Below are 13785 nucleotides of genomic sequence, written 5' to 3' on the forward strand. Positions count from 1 at the left end.
ATGCAGTGAGAACGCCCAGGAACTGGGGCTCGCCCTCAAGTCTGAGTCGTAAATGGCAACTAGGCATGCAAATTAATAAATGCAATCCATTTTCTTTCTCAGGGATCTGAAAGCAGACTGTGGCAAGGGAAATAGGAGGTGTTTGTGCTGTTCAAGGTGCCTGGAATCATGGTTTTCTAAATTCCTAGCTAATGAACACAAAAATCTGAGCAGGATTCAACAGTCCTAACAACCAATCCCAAATCACACTTGAAGGAGTAATTTCACTACAACTAAACCATTATGTCCCCCACGCTCCCCCTCACACACCTTTTGGAATAAAGTATCACCAACACCAATTATGACCATGCAAAACACATCATCCAGAAATGACATCTTTACAGAGGTCTACATAAGCGCAGGAAAATAAACACAACATTAAATTCCAGCTTAAAGGACTGTGAAGGCATCAACAACCACAGGGCTGAGGGCACAACCCAGACCAGCCAGTCGCCGAGGGGAGCCTCACTGGAAGGATGGCAGAGGGTGGGCACTGCCCAGGAAATGCCTGTCTCACTGGCTACGCACCAACTGACTTCACACACATGGGTACAGGAAACACGGTAAGTTTGAAATTTCTCATTATTGACTCTAAGGAGAATATGATGGGAAAAGTTAACATTTTGGCAAAACATAAAAGGAGAAATATTTTCCATCAATACACTGTAGAAATACGTTGCTGTAGCTGGGCGCGGTGGCTCAAGCCTGTAATCCCAGCACTTTGGGAGGCTGAGACGGGCGGATCACAAGGTCAGGAGATCGAGACTATCCTGGCTAACACGGTGAAACCCCGTCTCTACTAAAAAATACAAAAAACTAGCCGGGCGAGGTGGCGGGCGCCTGTGGTCCCAGCTACTCCGGAGGCTGAGGCAGGAGAATGGCGTAAACCCAGGAGTTTGCAGTGAGCTGAGATCCGGCCACTGCACTCCAGCCTGGGCGACAGAGCCAGACTCAGTCTCAAAAAAAAAAAAAGAAATACGTTGCTGTTTCAGAATATTCTGTATTATCTGTCGGTCCCTCAGTATAAAACTGTATGAGGTGACCTCACACCCACGAGGATGGCTACTAACAACAAAGAGCCCCAGATAAGAAGTGTCCCTGAATGTGTAGAGAAATTGGAGCCCTTGTGCACTGGGGGTAGAAACATAAAATGATGCAGCCACTGTGAAAAAGAGCATGGTGGGGTCCCCCCAGAATTAAACACAGAATTACTATATGATCCTATGATCCAGCCATTTGACTTCTGAGCGTATATCCAAAGAATCGTAACCAGGGTCTTGGAGAGAGATTTGTATACCGTGCTCGCAGCAGCATTGCTCACAACAGCCAAAAAGCGGAAGAAACTCAGATGTCCATCAACGGATGGATGGGTAAACAAAATGCGGTTTACATAAACAACAGAATAGTGTTCAGCCTGAATAAGAAATGCAATTTTGACACACACTACAACACAGGTGAGCCTTGAGGACACTGCAGTAAGTTAAATAAGCCCCCAGTCACGAAAAGACAAATACAGTACGATTCCACTTCTGTGAGGTCTAGAGTAGTCAAATTCACACAGACAAAAAATAGAATGGTGGTGTGAGGGGCAGGGAAGAGAGAGAGAGACGGCAGCTAGTGTTTAAAGGAGTTCAGAGTTTCGGTTTTGCAACGTGAAGATTTCTGGAGATGGACGGTGGTGATGATTAACAATGGGAATATACCTAACGGGACTGAACTGCAGGCTTAAAAATGATTAAGATGGTAAACCTCATGTTATGTGTATTGCACCACAATTAAAAATTTTTAAAAACCAGTGATAAGGATCTGACAATCTTTCAAACTTAGGAAAAAATAGCCAAAACTCCTTTTGTTTCCAAACCTCCAAATTCCAATCAATTCACAAAATACAGCAAAGCCACATATCCACGTGTTTTTAACTAGGACATCTCCTTAACCCATAACCGTAAGTTAGAGGTTCATCATATAAACAAATTCCCAGGAAAAGGTCTACATGAATACAAAACACAAAGAAAAACAGTGTTTCTGAAAAGCATATGCTGTTAATAAAAGATCCATCAAGTGTGCTTACCTTCACTTTTTTCCAGTAAAGATGCTATGACTGCTTCATCCTCAATAGGGTTTAGTGAACATGTGGAATACACCATCCTTCCACCTTCAGCCAGCTGTTCAGCCCCGCGCGTTGCAATCCGCAGCTGTAAGCTAAGGGGAGATATCAGATGACTGTAAGGCCAAACATATCCACGAAGCACACATATTAGAAGCACCTACTTATGTCACATATTCATTACAAGTTTTTATAACACAATTATACTTTTACAAAATCTTCTAGGGATCTAAGTGAAGTTAGAGTAAACTTATATGAAGTATTTCATGTTAATAAAAAAATGTATTATATAAATGTTCTTACTGGTCTGTTAACCTTTCCCAATATGTCAAGCAGCAAAGCATAAAGTTCAGTAACAACAGAATTCAACGTATCAGATGAAATTTCACTATTTAAAAAACCTCCATACTTTCTAAATATGTGGTATTTCTACGAAAATTTGGTATCATACATTCCAGTCCTAACTCTTGTCTCTGTGTCACAAAACAGTAGACAGTATTTTACGGAGGTGAGGCCTCCTGCTATAACTGGCTGTGGTGGATGCTAATTAGTATGCTTTGGCTCAGGCACAGTACAGTCCTGCATGCAAGACCATGGCATTTGTCATGTCAAATGAAAAAAAGAATACAAAGCTCTATAGACAGCATAATCAAAAGTATTTGAAAAAAGTACTTAAAAAATCCCTATAAACAGAAAAACAATACAATACACCAAACATTAACAGACACGATCATTGTGTTATGAGATTTCTCTTTAAGAATGTTCCAAATGTTCTTCAACGAAGAGTTCCCCATCATAAAAAACCAACCGAAAAATACTTCTAAGAGATCAAAATGTCTCTTAGCAAAACAATGATACAAGAGAACAAAAACAGAGAGAAAAAATTAGTAACACATACATCAAGAGGTAAATGGTCATTTCATGGAAAAATACATGTTTGAAGTGTTGCAGGAAATTTTTACAGAAGGCATTTTTCATCAACATGTTATCTGAAAGGTCTACAATGTGCAGTTACTGCTCCTGAAAGGTTTTCAAATAACTTCTGATCAAACTGCTGAAGGCGGCCATTGCCCATCCTCTGATGCTTACAGCTCTATAATGAAAGACTGGATGCTCAGTTACATAACAATAAATCTGTGCTAATCTACTTGTCACACGGCGTCAGCAGTGATGAAGTTTTACTTACCCATGTAGCTGCAAGCTATTTAAGGTGGTCCACTTTTTCCAAACATCAATGTTTTTTCTCATAGTGCCGTCTCCACTGGAAAAAAAGGTATTTAAGAGTGTAAAGCTCCCTACAGGTGGATGACTGCACTTTAAAAGATATGTCACATTCAAGCTAAGTGACAAAACAAGCATTACAAATACCAATTAGGAAACAATCTCCATTTTCACCAACTACAATTAACTTTCCATTTTTGTTTTCGGGATTTTCTAACGTATTATACTTTTAAATTATACTTCAATTTTCAAACAGAAAATAATGGATTTGAACAGCAAACTCCATTCGCTATCTAAAGAGATATTAATGTGCTTCCATTTGGAAAAAACACTAGGCAAGACTAATTTGCAGACCTAGGACACAGACCCTAAAATACTATTGAAAACCTCAGTTAATCAACAACGATATTTTAATCCGAATGACATGAATAATGACTAATAAGAAATTTTCCACAGTTAGGCTAATATATTAGTTAAATTTTTCCTACAATCACAGTTAAACATTTCTGACTTTCTACTTTTATTTAATGGAAGTTATTTTCACGTTTTTGTTAATGGAAGTTACTTCCATGTGTATTTCATAATAAAGACTGGATTTGTTACTTTCTGTGCCTAATTTTATCTATCCTGTTTTCCCAGAAGGTAACGCGTTTCTGCTGGCTTCCTCTGTAAATGCTGATTTTCCTTGGTGGTCTAGCCCCATGCACAGGAGGGACTAGGTCTGCAGGATGGAAGTGTCCCATGAGATGTAATCCCCACTTTACAATGGCATTTCTGGCTGTACACTAGTGGCTTGCATGGTAGAAATCCCACCACAATTTCAGAAATTTCCCCAGCTTGCAACCTCTTGCTCATAAGGTCACTGTGTTCTCAGATCTCAGAATATGATACAAGGAACGAGTTTATCTTTCTGATCAAAAAACAGGTGTGGGAAAACATGAGACCCAAAGGAATACTGAAAAATTGCAACCTAGGGGAAATAAAACTTCAGTTCATGACCTATTTTAAATTTTACTTTCAAGAGGCCTTTTTCCAGATATTTTAACACTCGGCTATATTCAGAGCCACCAGCTGCAAGTTTCATACTGAGTTCTGCCATGAGCAGTAACTCTGCCACTCACTGAACCAAAATGGCATTCTTCTATAATGTGGTATCGTATTTAAACCTTGCATTCTGTGCTAACAAGTTTTGTGGCAGCTTTTGGATTCTGGTCTTGACAAACTTATGTCATTCAGAAGGCATTATCACCTGGGATCATCATCTGTGCACCTCCTATGGGAACGGAACAGATGACGTCTTTACTTGTGTTTCTTTCCTTTTAAAAAAACTGTTACTCAGTTATACCATGAGTATTATTTTATAATAATATACTAAATAAACTATTTTAGTTTATTAACAAAACTAGCTTAAAAAATAATAAACTATTTTATAAATATAAACTAAATATCTAAAATGTTGACGTATTATCTCAAGAAAGGTATAAATACACAAGTAAAATGAATTTCTTAAGGGCTTGAACTCCAAAATGTCTTTTTTTTTTTTTTTTTTAAGATGGGGTCTCTCACTCTGTCGCCCAGGCTGGAGTGGTGGCACCATCTTGGCTCACTGCAAGCTCCACCTCCTGGGTTCACACCTCAGCCTCCCGAGTAGCTGGGACTACAGGCGCCCACCACCACACCCGGCTAATTTTCTGTATTTTGTTTAGTAGAAATCGGGTTTCACCGTCTTAGCCAGGATGGTCTCCATCTCCTGACCCTGTGATCCACCCGCCTTGGCCTCCCGAAGTGCTGGGATTACAGGCGTGAACCACTGCACCCTGCTCAAAATTTCTCTCATTGAACTAAATACCATAAAATCCAATGTGATTGCATATTATTCTATGACAAAGTTTTTTTTATATACTGTACTCATTGGAAGAACTAATACAAAATAGTAGGGGTGCACAAATTGTTCCAAGCAATAACATCCTAAAACACACCACAATGACTCTAAGATTCTCTTTTCCTCTTAGGTATTTTCTCAGTTTTTTTTTCTCTTTATCTTTCTGCAGGCTATCGCAACCACCCCTTTCTGTTCTTTATCCAGCATCTGCTGTGCTGCTTCTCATTAAGACTCTACGTGTCCATCTTTTGGTTTTGGCTCACGCTATCTTTCTTTGCACCCCAAGACTCACGTACAAATGTGTCATGTTCATGCACAACTTCATTTAGTCTCTATTTGACTTGATTTCTTTAGTGGATTTGGGCTTTCTGGCCAATAAGAGAAATACCTGCAAGGGACATCACATAAAATTCGATCATAGAAGAGGATCTCTTTCCTGCCGTCCACATCTATCTGGAGCCTGGGTATGCTGGAGGCATCATGGTTGACCACCATGATGCAGGGGCTGCTCAGCCTCTTGGCTTGATGGACGAGCAGGTAGCAGCGCTTGTTGTCCACATCATTAGCAATAACAAATCCCTCTGGAGGCACAGAATTGCAGTGTCAGGTGAAACAGAGCCTAATGGAGTCACATCCTGAAATATGTGACCTCTAAAGGTCAGCCAGTGAGAAGCAGCAATCCACCAAACTTCAGACCCACAGTCAAGGTTTTCTAGAAGTATGTTAAGTGGTTCAAAAAAACGAACCAGGTGGCTCTGGATGGATTTTATGGACACTTGAATTTTGAAAGCCTCAGAAGTCATCTATTCAACAATTATTCACTTTGTGCCAATTACCGCACCAAAAATGTCTTTTCTATTATTAGTAACAATTATTTACCAAAAAAAGATGAGGAGAAAGGTGTAGAAACAACAAAATCACCTTACAAATGTTTTAAAATCCTGAACATGAGCAGGGACTCTGCTCTGACTGTGAGTCAGGCTCCCAGGGTGGGGCTCCAAGCACCTGAACGCGGAAGCTCTTCCTGGGAGGCTCTGCAGGCTGAGAATTCTACTGGGTGTGCCTCTGCTCATTTCTGGTTCTTCTCACACCCCCAGCAAAAAGGCAAATATACCGACAACATTTATGATCAAAGCCACTCTTCAAAACAGTGTAAAACGCAAAACATCCACAAAACAAAGAGGAGAATCTGCTGCTGCTGGGACACCAAGGCTCTTTACTGCCAATGTGGAGAAAATCACTAAAAACAGGGAAAAGTGAAGCAGGCCTTTTAGCCAAGGCATTATCTTTAAATAACGTAAAAAAGAAGACTTCAAAAAAACAGATCTAACAAATATGCCTATTAAAACAGAACTAGAGAAGTTTGCCTGAACAAAGGTAGGACGAGAAGAAAGCTGACTCTAAAACATCACGAGAGGTATTTGTTTCCACTCAATAGAAAGGGGCGCGGTGTCACTATAACAGCTGCCATTTCCTGAGCACCTCGCAAGCTACATACTGATGCATCCCATTTCATATGGGATGTCTAACACTGTAAGTAACTTGCCGATTGGGATTTGAACCCAGGGAGTCTGACAGTAGCTTTCAACAACTATACACTACCGCCCTTCATGTAAGGCAGTAAGTAATAATAATAATAATAATAGTAACAATAATGAGCAAAGGTGGGGGAAGGGGGAAGTTGCTACTAAAAATTCAAAGAGTGAAATCTATCTTCCATAAGGAGGCTTGATAAAGAAACACCATTTGCTTTGATAGAAAACACACATAATTCTGAAATAAAGCTCCCCCAAGGCATGAGTGTGCTGGTTTGAGTACTACTGACGGTGGCAGGCAAGATGTCCAGGTCTACTTCCAGTAGACAGAAAACACATCTGCTTGTCACAGGAGACTTTAGGGCCAAATGAGCAGGCAAAGTTAGAGTCTTTTCCTTGTCTACAATCTGCCAAAGTGGCATTCCTACCCTTCCGAACACAAGTCCAATGCATACCTGGAAAGGGGACATTCATGTCGGCATGTAGCATTTCAATTAACTGTGTGGTCTTTGAGCCAGGTGCTGCACACATATCTAAGATCTATTAACAAAGCAAGAAACTGTTTCATGTTTTTAAAAAACCAAATATTCTGCATTTAATTTAAAGCAATTCTAGCTTTTCAATTTCTATTCCCAGATCTAAATATACTTCCTTACAGAGTCTATAGAATGACATATTTTACTTTAGGGATTCCATAATATACACTGCCCCAAAATCACAGAATGATATAGGTCCAGTCTCCAAAGAGGATGGGAGCAGAATGAAACTGGAAGCCAGTGACACTAATTATAGAGATGAACGAGTAAGAATTATGAGAATATAATGCTAAGGAACAGAGCTACCTAGGCTCAAATCTCAGCTCAGCCACTTATCAGCTCCATAACATCAGGTCAATTACTTCTCCTTGCTTCCTTTTCCTCATCTGGAAAAATGGAAATGGTGACAGTATCTGCCCTTGGATGGCTGTGTGAATGATAAAGCAAACTAATTCACCTAAAGAGCACAGAGCAAGGCCAGAGGCAGTGGCTCATGCCTGTAATCCCAGCACTTTGGGAGGCTGAGGCAGGCGGATCACCTGAGGTCGGGAGTTAGTGATCAGCCTGACCAACATGGAGAAACCCGTCTCTACTAAAAATACAAAATTAGCCGGGTGTGGTGGCGCGCACCTGTAATCCCGGCTACTCGGGAGACTGAGGCAGAATTGCTTGAACTCGGAAGGCGGAGGTTGTGGTGAGCCAAGATTGCGCCATTGCACTCCAGCCTGGACAACGAGAGTGAAACTTTGTCTCAAAAAAAAAAGGGAAAGAAAAGAGCACCGAACGATGCTTGCCATACGATGAGCTCTTGATACATGTTCACTACCATTTTCAACCTAATTTAGCCAATCACCATCACTGAAGACAATCCATATAGTAAACAAATCAATAAAACTAAAGGGGAGAAAATAGTTTTCTAAACCATAAAAATTAAGTAGGACAAAAACAAAAAAAAAGAAACTAAGATATGTACATATCACTTTTTATCCAAAGTGAAAAGGAGAAAAAAAGGACTAATTATATTAAGAAAAAATGGTTTCAACAAAACAAACAGGCATGACACTGTCAACAAGCTGCCCGCCCACACGTTTCTAGTTGCTGTACGCTACCTTATGATGAGGCCGGACGTTGAGGAGTAGTGGTGGGATCATGCTAACAGCTTCTTGACGACTGATATTTCCCTTGAGGAAAAAAAAAGGCAGCAACAATTACAAAAATAAACAAACAAAAAACGCAGAGAATTTCAATCTTTGTCATTGTTTCAAAGGCAACAGGAAAACAGCACAAAGTCTTACATAGAACAAGAGAACTCATACTATCGCACAGAACACTAAATGAGGATGGATCTGTACACTAGTGGACAAATGGTAGCTTTACCATTCAAGTATTAGAAATTCAGGTAAAATATCAACTTTTATGAAAGAAAAGGGACTTGAAGCTTACAGAATCCCAACTGCCCGTCGCAGGAGAGCACAGAAGCTAGAGGGGCAGCTCTCAAAGACAGAAATGCTATTAAATATTTAAACAAAAACCTTCGACAGCAGACAGCATCAACTTAGGACAGAAAGTGACTGTCAGATGGTTTTTCCTTCTTGCCTAAAATTCTGTTTCTTAGTCCTCCACTATTTTCAGACATAGCCCATGTCCACTTCCTATTTCTCACAACTACCCTTCAAACAGATGAAGATATCAACCACTGCTTCCATCTTTCCATCTTTAGACCATCAATATCTAAAATCCCTCACTACACTCCCTGCCCCGTCTTCTCCAGCGGGCCAGGATATGTTACAAGGCAGAACTGCTCAGGTGCAGACAAAATCCTCCTGCCCTGGCCCAGCACTAGCCTCAACCACGCCTCTATTTTAACCACCTTGAAGCTAAGGCTTTGCTCCATCACAACCCTACAAAAGCTGGGCCTTCTGGAAATGACCAGCCACCCAGGCAGCCATCACTCAGGCTGTGACTGTCAATACAGGCTTTCACATTGATGGCTGCTAATTTTCACCTCATGGGTTTCTGGCCAGCATGAGTCTGTAATGACTCACTCACTAGGCACACTGATTCCAAGCTTCTGAGTTATACGTATGATCCCGATATGGTGGCCTTCTGTCTCCATCCAAGGTTTAAATTAAAGCATTAAGTAAGATGGGGACATCCCGGCAGACAGTCACCAGATTCATGATCACCCCATGTAGACGTTTTGTGGCCAGCTTTCCATAACCCAGGTTACTGCCATTCATCTCAAGAACGCTCATCACGCTGACTCCTAATCAAAAACCTTCACTAGTTCCCTACATCTGGACTACATCTGGACTACACTAAATTCCCCACACTAAATTCCCATCTCCTCCATCTTCCAAACACACCAAAACCTGGCTCTTCCAACCTATCCATGTGTATCACACCCCACAAACCCCCTGCTCTCTTCCAAGTGCAAAGCTGAGCTGTTCTCTAGCAGCTTACTGATCTTTACTTGGCCTTCCATCTACATTAAAAGTTGAGCAAGAGAATCCTCTCCTGCACTGGTCTCAAGTATGGAACAGGGTATGTGGCAGCACTTAGTTCCTGGTTCTTGTTACTATTCAGGAAGGAAAAGCCAGGCAGACACAAGCCCAGTTTAGCCGGTTACCTAAATGATAGAAAGCCAAAGTGACAAAGAACCATAATCTGGTGACACACAGATTTACTAGAAAGTAGTAGTTTAGAAAATAGGAAGGAAGAAGCTTCTGATTTTAAAAGTGAGAGTAAGAATTCCAAAAAAAACAAACAAATACCCAAACTTTACGGGCATTCATTGAATTTACTTCATGAGCAAATAGCTGTTTTGCCGGAGATGGTCTGCTGATAAAGGTAAAAATCTCAGCACCTGAACTGCACTCAAGGAATGTGGATGGCAACAGAGAAGGTAAGACAGATGCCGTCCTGTGAGGACCAAAGCTGGGCTTAGGTGTTTTGTGGCTGTTAGGTGTTTTGCGGTTACCAAGAAGAATGTATGGTAAGAAAAAATACATAGTATAAAAAGTAAAATCAAAAGCTTCATTTTTAGTAAAATAAATTGATTTTAAAAAACAAAACCAAAAACCTATTCCCCACCAAGATGGCCTTAAAAATATATTACTTTTTATGGACAATAGGCATCTGAAATGTGAACCTAAGAAGGAAATGACAATGCAGTGCTCACCCCAACCCTACAGCCATCCCCAACCCTACAGCCATCCCCAACCCTACAGCCACCCAAATACATGAGCAAGAGGAAACAAGAAATTAACTAGCTGGGACTGATATCCTTACTAAACTTTACGATTAGATAAACCAAACAAGGCAACGGATATACAAATAGTCAGAAATCACAGGTGGTGCAAGCACTGCAGATATCTTTACTGTGATGTCCACCTATTGCATTGCTTCTAGTGACAAGAACCTAAAAACAGAACTATGCTACATCTATGCATTCACAGCTTTAAGCAAACTAGCAAATCTAAAGAAATCAACTTACAGATTCAGTTTCACTAACTAGAAACTGATGAAACTTTTCCAACTGTGGCGATTTTCTCAAGATTTTTCGACTTAAATTTGTGTGCCAGGCAAGTTCTTCAGGATACCTGACCAAAAAGAAAGCAAAACATTTATGGATTATAAACAGTGAAGTCCTCTGTTGACAACTTTGTGCTTCTATCAGTCACGTGCCAAAAGAGACTTCAAATGTTGTTCTCCCTGTTGCTATTCACAATCCTCTAAGGACAGTCAGCAACACTCAGAGATGTCCCTGTAGGCATAAGGAACATGGCTCTAGCTACACCATGTGCCAATCAGAAACAGGAGACTCATGGGGGATTATAAGACATACGCATATTACCGCAAAATTATAATGATGAAACGTTCAAGATCAGATGGAAAAGTGGACACTCCTCTGCTCTTGACCAGTATAAGGTAACAACAGTAAGGTCATCAGAAATAAAAAGATACAAGATGACTTACTTAATGTGCAGATCGCACAGAATCAAAATAATGCAGTGTCAGTGTTCCACAAACATCTGATTAGAGTTTTTTAAAAATATATTTTTCATTATTTCTTTTTTTTTTTTTTTGAGACGGAGTCTGGCTCTGTCGCCCAGGCTGGAGTGCAGTGGCCAGATCTCAGCTCACTGCAAGCTCCGCCTCCCAGGCTTACGCCTTTCTCCTGCCTCAGCCTCCCCAGTAGCTGGGACTACAGGGGCCCGCCACGTCGCCCGGCTAGTTTTTTGTATTTTTTTTAGTAGAGACGGGGTTTCAACGTGTTAGCCAGGATGGTCTCGATCTCCTGACCTCGTGATCCGCCCATCTCGGCCTCCCAAAGTGCTGGGATTACAGGCTTGAGCCACCACGCCTGGCCTCATTATTTCTAATACCAGTTCTATAATGTACTAAAATATTTTACATACCAAAAAAATCCCTACCTTGGAAACCACTAATGTATTAATTTGAGCTCCTAGGCTGTTACCTATATATAACTAAGAATAAAGCATTTCCTGCCATCATTTCTTTGAATATATTTGAACTTTCTATAAATGATGACATCAATGTTTTTATTATTATTACTTTTTTTAATTGGGGGAGAAATGGGGGATACTAAAGACATTGTCCTTTTCTTTTTTGAGACAGTCTCACTCTCTCACCTATGTTGGAGTGTAGTGGTGTTATCTCAGCTCACTGCAACTTCTGCCTCCCAGATTCAAGCAATTCTCATGCCTCAGCCAGCCACCTGAGTAGCTGGGATCACAGATGTGTATTTTCAGTAGAGATGGGGCTTTGCCGTGTTGGCCAGGTTGGTCTCGAACTCCTGGCCTCAAGTGATCTGCCCGCATCAGCCTCCCAAACTGTTGGGATTACAGCGTAAGCCACTGTACCCAGCAGGGATGTGCTTTTAAACTTGGCCTGCACCTACACAGGAATCTGCACTGTACGAACGAGCACACTGATGTCACACGGCACCATGCTCAATCCAGTGCCAAACCAAGTGTAACATGTCACGCGGCCATAAATCTTACTGCAGTTTCAGCAATTCTCACTAAATCTGAGATGCAGTAATACACTCAATTTAACAATGCAGGCTCACAATGTTTCCATGCGTCAAACTGTAGCCAGAGCGAAAACTATGAAAATAAAATTGGAATGTTTGGAAAACACAAACATATTTGACTGCTTTTAAACTTCGATTATTTAATGGAAACAAACTCGGGACTTAAAAGTCTAAGACACTGCTCAAGTCATAATATTACAAGATATATCTGAAAAGCATTTTCTACCAGATAATGAAGATGAAACTGGTTGAATCTGTCCACGGCCACCCTCCAAAGGTCCCCAGTGCTTTGATTCTATCTCATATAGCTCAGTTCCCTCCTCAACGTTTACTGTGTTTCAAAAATATAAAGCCAAAATAAAATCATATTCATAAGGCAATTTAAAAAAAGAATTGTTTTAAATAATCTTTTGGACTCATTAGAGGCGAAATAGTAGGTTACATGCAAATTTGGCATTTGCTGTCATATTGGGCAAATATCTGCTATGCCACTATAACCTCTATTTGCAAACAGCCAAATGCCAGCTCATACAATATCTGGTCTTCCTGAACTTGTCTGTGTCAAAGCTAGTATGATCATGTAAGTTATTACCTTACCAAATCACCAAAACATCAATATGAATACCACATGCCATTTAGATTTATTGTAAAGAGCTGAATTTTCATTTTTAAATATAGATAAGCAGCTAGATACACTTTGAACAAATATACCCTTACATGTCTTATTCGTCAAATTTCTGATAGTCAAAATGTAAATGTACTATAACAAGATTAAAATTTTAGAATATTTATAATTGTGAAGGCTGCTGATCTTATGAATAGAAAGCAGCCTTAGGAACTCTTTAATAGTTAAATAAAAATAAGAAACTAACAGATAAATGTACGTTTCCTCTGGGTACAGAGAACAGCCTGGGCAACAAAGCGAGGCACTGTTTCTACAAGAAATTTTTTAAAATTATGTTTCTTATGTAGCTTGAGGAACAGCATCATCTTTTTATGAAACAAAAAAATGTTTATCGAATCTTTGTATAGATTTTAACATCAAACAAAATGATCTTAAAGAGGTATATTTTTTAGTTACTTAATTCAAATTTAGTTCGTATCTTTTAAGAAAAAATCTTATTTGGGCCCCTTAAAGGATAAATTAAAAGGACCACTGTCATCTTTGCACGTCAACAATTCTCAAGTGGTAAGAACTCTGTAAATATATACAACACCTATGAAAACCATCCTCAATCTAGACATTAAAAAGCACATAAATCTGCCAGGTGCAGTGGCTCATGCCTATAATACCAGCACTTTGGGAGACCAAGGTGGGTGGATCACTTGAGGTCAGGAGTTCAAGAGCAGCCTGTCCAACATGGCAAAACCCCATCTCTACAAAAAATATGAAAAAACAGCTGGGT

The 13785-nt window shown here is 40.2% G+C and overlaps 1 protein-coding gene across 3 annotated transcripts in view; it reads right to left on the reverse strand.

The window, feature by feature from the left end:
* Positions 1–13785, reverse strand: part of NSUN2 (NOP2/Sun RNA methyltransferase 2) — a 33906-nt gene that overhangs the window by 15019 nt on the left and 5102 nt on the right. For all 3 annotated transcript variants that reach the window (XR_647760.3, XM_021939224.2, XM_003899482.3), the window contains exons 4-9: positions 10817–10922; positions 8430–8501; positions 7240–7324; positions 5638–5830; positions 3333–3407; positions 2111–2241 (exon numbers count right to left, since the gene is read on the reverse strand). Coding sequence is in view for 2 of the 3 variants with exons in the window: in XM_021939224.2 (XP_021794916.1) it covers positions 2111–2241; positions 3333–3407; positions 5638–5830; positions 7240–7324; positions 8430–8501; positions 10817–10922 (662 nt within the window). In the remaining variant the exon portion in view is untranslated. The remainder of the gene's footprint in view (positions 1–2110; positions 2242–3332; positions 3408–5637; positions 5831–7239; positions 7325–8429; positions 8502–10816; positions 10923–13785) is intronic.

This window comes from Papio anubis, chromosome 5 (genome assembly GCF_008728515.1).
Source record: "Papio anubis isolate 15944 chromosome 5, Panubis1.0, whole genome shotgun sequence".
Lineage (NCBI taxonomy): Eukaryota > Metazoa > Chordata > Mammalia > Primates > Cercopithecidae > Papio > Papio anubis.